This window comes from Cannabis sativa, chromosome X (assembly GCF_029168945.1).
Source record: "Cannabis sativa cultivar Pink pepper isolate KNU-18-1 chromosome X, ASM2916894v1, whole genome shotgun sequence".
Taxonomy (NCBI): Eukaryota; Viridiplantae; Streptophyta; class Magnoliopsida; order Rosales; family Cannabaceae; genus Cannabis; species Cannabis sativa.
Genome location: NC_083610.1, coordinates 77,466,365 through 77,478,809, shown reverse-complemented (window position 1 = coordinate 77,478,809; position 12,445 = coordinate 77,466,365). Strand labels below are relative to the sequence as shown.

General features: G+C 28.5%; 3 protein-coding genes across 4 annotated transcripts; 2 read left to right on the top strand and 1 right to left on the bottom strand.

Moving 5' to 3' along the window:
- Positions 1-1,921: 1,921 nt before the first annotated feature.
- LOC115698303 (snakin-2) lies at positions 1,922-2,929 on the top strand. The gene is made up of 3 exons (XM_030625525.2): positions 1,922-2,081; positions 2,268-2,313; positions 2,497-2,929. The coding sequence occupies exons 1-3, from the start codon at positions 2,001-2,003 to the stop codon at positions 2,676-2,678; spliced, it is 309 nt and encodes a 102-aa protein (XP_030481385.1). The 5' UTR covers positions 1,922-2,000; the 3' UTR covers positions 2,679-2,929.
- Positions 2,930-4,287: 1,358 nt separating this feature from the next.
- LOC115698285 (snakin-2) lies at positions 4,288-5,274 on the top strand. The gene is made up of 3 exons (XM_030625502.2): positions 4,288-4,583; positions 4,712-4,784; positions 4,950-5,274. Exons 1-3 carry the CDS (start codon positions 4,488-4,490, stop codon positions 5,129-5,131), a joined length of 351 nt encoding a protein of 116 aa, XP_030481362.1. The 5' UTR covers positions 4,288-4,487; the 3' UTR covers positions 5,132-5,274.
- A 1,920-nt stretch (positions 5,275-7,194) lies between these two features.
- Positions 7,195-10,747, bottom strand: LOC115698271 (uncharacterized). 2 transcript variants are annotated; one of them, XM_030625491.2, is made up of 7 exons: positions 10,332-10,747; positions 9,231-9,376; positions 8,808-8,901; positions 8,501-8,677; positions 8,296-8,394; positions 7,900-8,142; positions 7,195-7,785 (listed from the first exon to the last, which is right to left on the bottom strand). In XM_030625491.2, the coding sequence occupies exons 3-7, from the start codon at positions 8,880-8,882 to the stop codon at positions 7,375-7,377; spliced, it is 1,005 nt and encodes a 334-aa protein (XP_030481351.1). In that variant the 5' UTR covers positions 8,883-8,901; positions 9,231-9,376; positions 10,332-10,747; the 3' UTR covers positions 7,195-7,374. The 2 variants fall into 2 exon arrangements, with proteins under 2 accessions (XP_030481351.1, XP_030481345.1); XM_030625485.2 differs by lacking the exon at positions 9,231-9,376.
- Between the last annotated feature and the right edge of the window lie 1,698 nt (positions 10,748-12,445).

Below are 12,445 nucleotides of genomic sequence, written 5' to 3'. Positions count from 1 at the left end.
ATATATATATACATTTATATTAATAATATCTTTATAAAAATAATTCACTTGCAGGTAAAAAAGAAGAGTTATGTATAATAGAATCACCTACTATATATATTACTCCTATTCCTACTATTTGTTTGAATGGTAGAAAACAAATCACACATAAGGGATCAAAGTATTAATCAAATAAGAAAAGAAACTAAATATAATAACAAACTATACATATAATATAATAGTTAGTAGTAGTAGCTAGCAACGATACATATTTCTACATATCTACACTTCATATTACATGTTTATGAAATGAGACACTTATATGCAAGCTAGTAAACATTATAGACTTGTTATATCATTCAAAAATTCATGACTAAACTGCATTTGGGATTTAATGAATTTAATTTTTGAAGCTAATTAATATAGTATATAAATTAATATATTTTTAAAAGTATACTAATTCAATTCAAATATTGTTTATATAAAGTGAAAATGATGTTGAGTTGTAAATACATGATAGAAATATACCAAAAAAATGGTCCGACATGGTAGTCATTATAAAACTTTGGGACTTAGCAATAATAATATATAACCCAAGAGATAAAGACATGAATGGCTAGTAATCAATATTGGTTAGGCTAGGGTTTGGCAAATGATTGAGTTACTTATTTCAAAATGGCACCAATAATAAAGCATTGTATATATGCCTAACCACTATTGGTCCTTTGTTGAGAAAGGAATCAATTAAGTCATTCATGTATATATATTTAAGATAATTATGTTTAAAGTTGTGGAACGGAATTTTTTTGAATAATTAGAAACTCAACATATATATATATATAATTATTATATATGAATTCTACAATGGGGTTTTGGAATTTAGTAATAAATAATTCAATATTGTTAGTTTGGCTGGACTGAAAATGAAAGGAATAATATAATCTGTAGTTTACATATTATATAGCTCAGCATGATATCGATCAGGACCATTCGTAATATCAGTGCCATGTAAAAAAAAGAAGTTTTATCATATAAAATAGCTGGCTTTATTTGTGTCTATTCATGATATTTTCAACTAATTAGTTCATTCTTAGTAATTGTTCATCGATATAATGATCAAAATAATTAAGTACTTATCCAAAACGAAAACAATATTAATTAATTAATTAATTAACTCATAATAAATAAATAAATAGTTCCATGTGTGTTTTTACTGAAAAAATAGCAAATAAATATACAGTTACTTATTTTCGAATTGATTTTTTTTTCTTTTTTTCCTTTAGGGTTTTTGTCCGTGCATTAATTACTAATTTTCGTCTTTGTTTTTCAAGTCAACTTTATAGTACTCTCTTGTCAATTTAGTAGTCCAGCTTAATTATTGGTGTATAATCTCTTATGCATAATTGATAATATTGGTGTATCTAATTAATAATTAACTAAACAAGTTCTGTTCATAATAATTAACTAAAACATTAATTGTTTTTCAATTATATATTATCTGATTATTATAAAATAAGAAAAGAAAGAAAAAATAAATAGATTACAAATGCTTTACACACTACACAGTCACACCTGGAACAGAGTCGACCACACACAGTTCTATATGCACCTTCCAGATCATTCTCTTAAGACATGTCACCATTCCACAATCATCTTTTTTTTTTCCCTTTTTATTTCTTTTTTTTAGGTCGACTGTTCCTTTATTTTCTTACTCTATTTTGTTTTTTCTTTTCAAAATAGTGCTCAATTGCTTATAGCGCTTTATTCCAAGCAACAAATTATTATGTTATTATTTACTAATTATAATAGTAATAAATTAAAGATTTTCCGCATAATTATATACTTTGAATTAATTAATCAATTAATTCCGTCATTGCATGCAAATGCAACCCCCAAACTCTCTTGGCTATCTTGGCTATAAATAGGAACACCATGCATCTAAGTTTAGACACACCAACTACAACTACAGTTTCAATTAGCTTTGATTTTGAAACGACACACACACACATATATATATATCCATGGCTCTCTCCAAGGTTTTGATCATTTCACTTCTCTTTTCTCTTCTTGTTCTCAATATCGTGGAAGCTGATGATACTACTGTAAGTTATTATTAATTAATTAATTAATGTTCCCCTCATTATATACATAACATCACATATATATTTTTATTGTCGTTTCATCTATATATACATATAAGCTGTGTATTTATGTACGTAGCTCTGTCTTTCATCATCAATTTAATTAATTTTTATGTACTATTACTATATAAAAATAAAAAACTGCAGGCAATCGGGGATGTAGCAGAGGGTTCTCTTAAGAAGAAAAGTATCGGTATGCACATACATATTATATATATATGTAACATATAACAGCTAGTAGTTAATTTTATAAATTTGAGAATTGTTATCAATGGAGTCACATATATATATATATATATTATTAATAGTGTTTTTTAATTTTTACTTATATGATTTTCGTACGTACAGTTGTAGTTATAAATGAATTATTTTGCAGATTGTGGGGGGTCATGCGCTGCCAGGTGTCGGTTATCGTCGAGACCACGGCTATGCAAGAGGGCTTGCGGTACTTGCTGTCAACGATGCAACTGCGTTCCACCGGGTACTGCCGGTAACCTTGAGGTCTGCCCCTGCTATGCCAATATGACCACCCATGGTGGAAGACGCAAGTGCCCTTAATTAATAAAACGTATCACCAACTCCATCCATTATACATATACATATATTATTTGCATGATCTTCATGATAAATACTATGTATATTTGCCATAATTATTATTAATTAAGTTTTATTTAATATTATTGTATTATTAAATAAATAATAAAAGTACGGAATATTTGCTTTGTGTAAAGCTAATAATATATATGGATGTTTAATTATTGTCTCAATATTTAAGTATAACGATCGAATATATATATTTTATTTTACTATTAATTTCTCACTTTTTCTTTTTTTAATGTATTTTTTTATTAGTATATTATTATTATATTGTAGACGAGTAAACTTGCTGGGGATATATTACTTTATATTAGATAATAACTAGAATTAATGTGGTATATATATCATTATGTTTCATTTGAATGTTATTATATAATAAATGTGTTCCATTAATCATTAGCATTTTATAGACAGAACCAACCAGCCAACCAACCAAAACAATTTAAGTGTTTGATATTTTATCACTTATTAATTAATTATAATTAGCAGCATGAAAGTTATCCATTAATAATTAGTTGTTATGAAATGGTACAAGGCACAATTCACATGCTTTAATTAGCCACGAGAAAGAGACCAAAACGATTATGCCAACTAAACTTATAAGTTTAAAGTTTACACTTGTGTATATATAAGACTACTAAAATGTGTTTGATTATTGAATAGATTTATAATACAATACAATTTAATTAATATCAAAATCTTATATATTGTATTATATTATAAATTGCAGTTTGTGGGACGTATGACTATGGGGCTATAGCACACCACAAAAAAAATTATACTTAAAAAAGTTAGTTGTTTATTTTATTTTATTGGATAATTAAACATCAAAATAGTGAAAAAGCCCCCCACAATTTATCAAATTAAATAAATTTACTAAAAGTACTTGTAATTTTTGTTAAATGTAGGTATAAATGTTTTTTTTTTTTTTTTTTTTTATAATAATTAGCCTCTACAAAATAATTTTTTTAATGGAGGGTATAAATATGGTATATATGTATTTTTTAGTCTATAAAATTAAATTCTAATTGTGATGTATAATATGATTCAAATTTAAAAAATACTAAAAATTATACTAAATTTAACACAAAATATAATAATAAATATCACTATTTTATTTATTCTTTTACCACACACTTTTTATACTTTTATTTATATATTCATAAAAAGTTAATGTTAAAAGTATATAATTATACTTGAAAGGGTCAAATTAGTTTCTGGAATAAGGTGAAAACAATTAGAAGACATGTAAGCCACTGTGAGAATAGGGGATTGTTATTAGGTACTAATGGTACTTAGTATTTTTTATAGGTAGCATCTTACAATTTATTAGCGATATTTTTTAAAAATTATTTTCTTAAATTATATTTAACCCGGTACTTACCGGCATAACAATGAAAAAAGTATTAGACACTAGTGGTATATTTTAGCAATTCTCGCAAGAATATTCCTGTTTACAAATTAAGATATCTAATCTTATTAATTTATGTTATTTTAAACGAGGATTAATGACTAGGCTAGGCTAGTTTGCCTGATTAATTTGATCATGCTGTGTTGGACTTGGACGCAAAGTAGTGTTCTGTTTCTCTTACTTACAGCTTGGTCGAGATTCTATCATACGTGGCAAACAAAAGACCCCATTCCAACAACCCTTTGTTTCTTTCTTACCTAATCTTTTAATAATTTTTCTTCACTATATAAATAGTACAAACGCTTATTAATTCTTATATTGTATACATTGCAACACTTTGAATATAAAAACCTTCAAATATGGCCATCAATATCTCCATACTTCTCTTCAATTCCATATTTGTTCTCATAATTTCTCTTGCCGTTGTCCACCATGCTGAATCTCATGACCAAATGGTATAAATATATATATACATATATTAGATTAATCTTTATCTTATACTTCTTTGTTCATTAATTTGTTATATATTAATTGGACTAATAATAACAACTAATTAATAAAAATATAAATTGTACTGTGACAGGTGATAACAACCACCGTTTTGAGCTCAACGTCTGATGAGTCCAATCTTCAAAGTCCTTTGCCACAAAAAATAGGTAACTAGTAACTACCATTTACTAATTATTCAAAATATTTATTTCTTTATAACATTCATATATGCTGCCAAACCTAATCTATCAATTAAAAAGAAATTATAATATAAAAAGAAGATAGAGATAGAATTGATGAACAAATAATATTGGAGTAATTATTACATACAGATTGTGATGGAGCTTGTGATGCAAGGTGTGAAAAGTCATCTAGGCCAAGGCTGTGCAAGAGGGCATGTGGCACGTGCTGTGCTCGCTGTGATTGTGTGCCACCTGGCACTTCCGGTAACTATGATGCCTGCCCCTGCTATGCCAACATGACCACCCACGGCGGTCGCCACAAATGCCCTTGATTTATATATATATATAGTTATAGTTATAATAATAAGAAAGATCTCATGTATTTTCATTATATATTTATTAATAACAACATCTAGTATGAATTATTTGTTTGAAAATAATGAAGATCGTAACAAAGACAGGTATATTATTTCAATGTTTTAATTATATTATTATTTGCAGAAATATTTAGTTCAATGTTTGATATGATATGTTTGTTACGAAATTCTTAGTTAAATTAGAGATTGCGTACAATGCATATACATTGGTTTGGTTTCTTTATTTATATTCAATTATAATCACTTTCAAATCAAAAAAGAAAACACGCACCCTATCACTTAAAGAAAAAATAGTTTATATTGAATTACATAAATAAAAAAAATTACACAAAATATATATCTGAAATTATATTTTTTTCTCTTTGTATTTTTAGGAATTTGTGATATTTTATAATATATACTGTTTTCATGTTCTAACAACGTTTAAACAAAGTTTTATATATATATATATATATATATATATATATAAAAAAAAAAATCTGTAAAAATAAATAAAATATTAGAATTTCGTAAAATGTAATTTTTTTTTGTTATTTTTAATATTTCTGAATAATACTCTCAATAAAAGAAATATTAAATTATAATTTCTTATGTACTATAAAAATAACCTCTGTTATACCAATATGGCCGAAAGGTATGTCCTAATTAATGATCAAAAGAAATTTTCTCTCCTTATATATATATAGTTAGAAGTTTTTATTAGTTGGAGTATCATTTTGCTCCTCTAGCATTTTCTCTTCTTTTCCGCAAGTGAACTCAAGCAAAAGAAGACATGGAAGGACAGGCGAAGCATGTCATGTTGCTCAATGTTAAATTATTGTGTATGCATTTAATTTAAGGCTAATTAGTAATTTTTTCCCCCGAACTTTGACATGTACTAAATCGTGCCCCCTGAACTTTTTTGGCCGTTAAAAATTCTCCCTGAACTATTAAGATTGTTAAATTTAAAGACTTTTGTCTAATTTTAGTAAAAAAATTCTAATATAGATGAAAATTTAAGGGGCATGATTTAGTACATATCAAAGTTTGAGGGGCATGATTTGATAGATATTAAAGTCTGAGGAGCATGGTTTAGTACATAAACAATCACTGAAACAGTAAAATTGAATGAAATTAGACAAAAGTGCTTAAATTTAACAATCTCAATAGTTCGGGGGGAATTTCTAACGGCCAAAAAAGTTCAGGGGGCACGATTTAGTACATGTCAAAGTTTGGGGGAAAAAATTGCTAATTAGCCTTAATTTAATGCAGCATGGCAAAGAACATCCTACATATTACTCTGAAAAGACGTGTTTGAGGGTTTAAACTCATAATTCCTTAATTTCACAATGCCCCATTCATCAACAGCTACATTATGAGTTATCAAATCATTAGCAAGAGACAAGTTTAGAATCACCAAATGCCTATAACAAGCCTAAGCACATCATAGAGAATAGGCAATCATGCCCTATGTTCAAATCTTGAAAATTGTGTAAGGCATGATTCATACAAACACGACAATAATAGCTTTTTTTACCACCATTATGAGCCTATAAATATGTCAATAATACAGAGGGGACACTTGGAAATTCCTTGTAAGAAAACACTCATTAATAATAATGATTTGTAGATTAAGGCTCATTAATACTCTAATCACGTACAAAATTCTCTTTCTTAATTTCCATTAATTACTATAAACAACTCCAATTAATAATTACTTAAAACCTCAATCAACAACTAAAATTACAAAAGTCTTTAAATAAAAAAGTATATATTATATTAATTAAAAAATTTAAAGAAGCTACTGTTTATGTGGAGATGCAATAAAGGTGCTACTCATTCTTTATTCTGAATATGCTTTATAAAGCATCTGATGGAGTTATATATAAGCTTATTTAGCTATTTGAAGACACAGGTGCGAGTACTCTTATAATTATTGAAATACTTAAGCTGAACTAAGTGCCATGGAAATCGTGTAGCCCATTTCTATAAATGTCTTATGTTATGTGTAGCCCATTTCAAGTAATTGGAGATGTTAATTCGGACAAGAGTCTGATAAATCTCATATTTTAAGCCATTAATTATTATGGCATGAAAATAAGCTGAACTTAGTGAACGTCCATAGCGTTACCGTTGCAACACCATTGACAACAACTTAACAAGTTTGATCCTTAATACATGGAAATTTGTTATTACTTGGCCTTCCTAAGGATCCTTAATTACTGAACCTCTTTAGTAGGATTTCTGCTACTGTCAACAGTGAGCATAGTGTGATTGGGGGCTGGGAGCACCCCTTCCGATCCATTTCTCTTCTCGATGGAATCAGCTGCATCATCTTCTAACTTGATGGTAGAGTCCGAAGATGGAGTGTCATTGTTCGGGACAGGTTCTGAGGTTGCTGGAGCTGGGGGATTTCCTTTAGTCCAGAAAGCAGGCATCTTTTTGTCATCCTCTTTCATTCTCTCTGCATATTTATTAATATCGAAACCTGTAGTATCATTTCCACCAAATGCAGACTCCAGTTGATCCATATCAAAGTGATCCTCCATTATTTTCTTCGTGTTAATGTCATCCGAGTACACAAACTTGACTTTGTTGCGAGTTTTTGGCTCTAAAAATGGCTTTACCAACTGAAAGGGTACAAGTTATTAATTATTTATTTATTTTCAAGTGTTAGAAGCCAAACAACAAAGGAAATTAACATTAAATTCAGCATACAGAATAATAACAGTAAACAAGTATACCATCCAGAATGGTTCAAAGAATTTCGGTGGATTATATAGTATGGCAAGACCAAGGCGTTCGGGATAGTGTTCTTGCAAAACATGAGCAGTTTCGCGTGTCACTTTTACTGAAATATGAGACAGATTGAAACCCTGAAAATCAATCAGCCAAACCATCTGTTCCTGCTCTTGTGGAAGATTCAAGATAGCATTCTCCATGCAATAAACCAAATACCTTATTTGTCCTTTAGTTGACTTTGAGTTCTGCAATTAACAACTCAACAAAAAACAGAAAACCTGTAAAATCAACTTGAGTGGAAAGAAAAAGAAATTCCATATTTTACTAGTAATACTAATCGAAGTGAAAAAAAAAATGGTTAAAATGGTTGATCAGTGGGGATAAGGAGGCTGTTAAACCTCAAAACTAGGCCTCATGACAAGAACTGTTCTCCCATGTTTGTCAATGTAATTTGATCTGTAAATTTTGCCTGTCTCTGCTTCATCAGCTACCTCTTCCTACATCACCAATGAAAATTGAAATGACACCAAATCTCAAGTAATAGCACAAAGTTGACAAAACATTTTATATATCCCCCCAGGCCATAAGGTTTCAGTAGCATACCCATCGAATCTCCTCCGGTTTGTACTCTGACCTCCATTTTAAGGTATCTTTCAGCATTTTAGTTGCCTTCTTGACATTCCAATTTCTTGCCCTCAAATACCGGCATATAGATGCATCGGAACAGTATATGGATAACTTATCTGGCAATGTGCCTATCGACTTTCTCACTTCGTTTACCTGCAAATATTGAAAAGCATTGCTCAGTAAATCTATTCTAACTCTACCTTGTTCAAACTTGTACATTTCAAAGAAAAGAAGAGGTGATTTGATTAAGGATATCATGAAATAACAGATAACTGGAGGATACCTTCGCTTGCTGATCTTCCAATGGTAAAACCTTCTCGCAGCCATTCGAAGAAGATTTATTTAAACTTGAGCTCATGCTTTTTGAAAGGTTACTCCTGCATGATGAAAAAATCTGGATTCTTAAGTACACTATACTAATGCTTCTGCTATCTCTATCACTCAATTATCTATATCTTCACCATATATAAGCATTTTTATCATCCTTTAAAAATTTATGAAGACGTTCTAATCATGATAATAGCCATCCAGACTCTCTTCTCTAGTTAAAAACAGTTGCCCCATATAATCTGGAAATCAAAATGCTCAACATAAATTTTATATAGCTAAAATAATTCAAAAGAAATAAATTAGCCACTCAACTAATAAAGGGCCACTATAAGAAGCATATAAAAGTATGCATTTGTGCAGAAGAAATTCACCAAACCTAGAAAGTCTTCACTCCACAAACAAGTCATCATGTTAAGCCAATTTTGTAGGTGGTATATTGAGTACATGTGTGCCTACTATCATATTTACAGGGGTGGTAGTAACAACTTGATCAAATTGTCTGGAAATAACAGCCAAATCGTCCTATCCAACCGAACAGAACAGAACATCAGAAATGACTTATCTGGACCACTTTCCATATGTAAAGTTTAGCTATTTCAATTGACATTAAAATCTTTGAAGCAGTTGTTCTTCTATTATATTAAAAGTCACTGTGAACAGTCAAGAATGCCAAAAAATTCCAAGCCTGTGCAAACATGCAACAAACAAGTTCTCAAAGTTTTGCACTCTTGCCCTTATCTTCTCAGCTGCCATTTAATCCAGATCACACAAGAGAGAAGAGTTTACAATCAATGAAAGGTACTAACTTTTTTCTTTTCTTTTATTGTTTAACACCTTTTCTGGACTAAAATACTTTTTCTGCTTGCATATGAATGGTGGTCTCAGATTTCTAGTCCAATGTTGTAATATAAATCCACATCAAATTAACAGGTAAACATGGATGAAAACTCGGTATTGGTCCTCATAAGGTCTAAATTCTAAAGTGAAAATGGCTAGGGCTGTAATAAACACACTTTTCATTGAATTTATCTGTGATCAATTGCAAATTGATTAAAGGCAATAAATACGCACTGATCAATCTGACTATTTAATTTATATAAAGAACTTTTTTTGACACTTGCTTATCCCATTGACGAAAAAAAAAACAAAGTTCCAAACTTTACATCAACCCATCTCCAAATTTCAGTAGATTAGCTCAAATAAGAAACTGGATAAAATAGTACTCAAAATGTTTTGGATCTGCATTGGACAAACCCATGAATGTGACACCAGTTTGTAAGACGTAAAACCACTCATTAATTACAATTCCAAATATTATTTGATAAAGGTGGAATTTTTAAAACCCCATTTGCATAATAAAACTTATCTGACAAGTGTTTCTGTCAAAATTTATAAATTTGACTTTTAAACAGAACTAGAAAGTGAAATGAAAGAGAACCCACCAAAAATAGAGAATGCTAAAATGGGGGGAACTGACCTGACTGATTCAAGAAACAGAGGGTCACGGCTTCTGAGCTCAAATGCTATCCTAGCGGAGAAAGAGAAAGTCAAACACTCTTGATAAGAATATCCCTGTATTTACTCCATAAGAACAGATCTTAGAGAGAAAGAATTACTCTGATATTATAATGAGATATTATTATTATTATTACTTGAATGAATATGAAAGAGTATTATTATTAAAAAGAAATTGGATCCACTCATTGCTGATCAAAGGATTGATCCATTCAACTTTGTTAAGTCCCTTTGTTCTATTATGTAACATTATTTTCTTTTTTTGTAGTTTGGAACTTTTACTTTGGAGATTTCTTGTTTGGACTTTTTCCCATACTTAGGCCTTAGGAGTTAGGACAAAACAATGCACACAATGCGATCAAGGGATTTTCTGTTGCTGCTATAGGATAGGATGTCTGGGGCCACTTGTAAACCAATTAATCACACTAATCAGGGTCAGGGGTATTATTAACTTGAATTTAATGCTAAAAGGTCAAAATTGTCCCTTAGTTTGTTAGTTAATATTGGTACTGCAGAAGGGTAGTTATGACATTTAAAAAGCGTGGGTCCATCTAATTAAGTCTCACAGGGACAAGATGTAAACCAACAGTACACGAGGGGCCAAACCCAAAACACACTATTTTGTGGAGCATATTCAATTGTTGCGGAGTATAAAGTGCTTGATATATCTTTTTTGAATTTTTGATATTATAATATTAATTTTTTATACCATGGTGTTTGTTGTAATTATTAATTAAGAAATTTTTAAAAATATTTTTCATTCATATTTTATTTATAATTTTATGGTTTAAAATTTTTAATTATAAAAATATGTTTGTAAAAATTTTAAAATTACAAAAATATATTTTGTTCAACAAAAGGTAAAAATACAACTAAAAAACAATTAGAAATTAACATCACGATAACTACAAATTAACTATAATACAATCACAAAAATAATCTCATAACAACTATAAATAAAATATAAAATAACCAAGAAAACAATTTATTATTTTTACTGAGGAGATATTTTTATAAATAAAAAAAAATCAAGAGTAAAAATAATAATAAAAAAAAAAGATTCATATTAAAATATTTTTATAATTTTTTTTTTCAAATTTTTAGTCTAATATATAAATTTTTCTTATTAGTTTAAGACATACAATAAAGTTTTAAGACATTTAAAATAATTACAATATAAAAAAAAGGCTTAAATTAATTATCTATTTTACATATGCATAAAATAGAAGAAACACGCATGTAATATTGTTTAAATTTTATTTTCGCCCCGTTAAATTAAATTATATTTTTTTAAAATTTACAAGATATCTTAAATAATTAAGATATATATTATTATATGAAAGAATTAAATACGAATAGGATGCATCAATGTACTTAATTTTAAATGTTATCATAAACACATATCAAATTGTAAAGAGTATGATAATGAAATATTTCAACTAATTGTATTCAATTAATATAGATTCACTTATTAAAAATAATTTGTCAAATTTATCTATAATTATGTGTACTTGTGATATTAAGTTAACATTGCAATAATTCATGTGACACACACTTATTGCCACCATTGTGATATTTTTCTGGTAAAGTTGGTCTTTCGGTAAAGAGGTTTGATAGCTTAGAGCCAAAAAATGCTACACCTAATCTTCCACCCATGTATTGTATTATTGTATCTACCTACCTGTCTTTTTATTTAAATTATTATTATTATTACTCTTAATAAACAGACTATAAACATAAACAAATTAGCCTCTCTTAGGCGCTCATTTTCAACGTGTGCCACTAATTAATGGGTTTTAATTTTATAACAAATCAAATTTACATATAGCATAGGCAAAGTTGACTATATACGTAATTATTAATTCTATTTAAACATAGAAAGAATATATTCCTCTGTTATCTTGCATTTTAAAATATATATATATAGATATAAAGAGAAAAAAAATATGTTTGGTAGTGTTTTTATTAATATTTATTTCATATTTTGTATTTTGAAATTGTAAATACCTTCATATTATTTTGGGGTTTTTTCATTAATGTACAACAAAAATTAATATATTACAAAAAATGTGCAAA

Excerpts from the sequence above, each read along its gene's own strand:
- LOC115698303 (XM_030625525.2), top strand. The coding sequence starts at position 2,001 with ATGGCTCTCTCCAAGGTTTTGATCATTTCACTTCTCTTTTCTCTTCTT. Across the intron at positions 2,082-2,267 it reads TGGAAGCTGATGATACTACT|GCAATCGGGGATGTAGCAGA; the intron begins GTAAGTTATTAT and ends AAAAAACTGCAG. Across the intron at positions 2,314-2,496 it reads TCTTAAGAAGAAAAGTATCG|ATTGTGGGGGGTCATGCGCT; the intron begins GTATGCACATAC and ends ATTATTTTGCAG.
- LOC115698285 (XM_030625502.2), top strand. The coding sequence starts at position 4,488 with ATGGCCATCAATATCTCCATACTTCTCTTCAATTCCATATTTGTTCTC. Across the intron at positions 4,584-4,711 it reads CTGAATCTCATGACCAAATG|GTGATAACAACCACCGTTTT; the intron begins GTATAAATATAT and ends GTACTGTGACAG. Across the intron at positions 4,785-4,949 it reads TCCTTTGCCACAAAAAATAG|ATTGTGATGGAGCTTGTGAT; the intron begins GTAACTAGTAAC and ends TATTACATACAG.
- LOC115698271 (XM_030625491.2), bottom strand. The coding sequence starts at position 8,882 with ATGAGCTCAAGTTTAAATAAATCTTCTTCGAATGGCTGCGAGAAGGTT. Across the intron at positions 8,395-8,500 it reads AACCGGAGGAGATTCGATGG|GAAGAGGTAGCTGATGAAGC; the intron begins GTATGCTACTGA and ends TTGGTGATGTAG. Across the intron at positions 8,143-8,295 it reads TCATGAGGCCTAGTTTTGAG|AACTCAAAGTCAACTAAAGG; the intron begins GTTTAACAGCCT and ends TGTTAATTGCAG.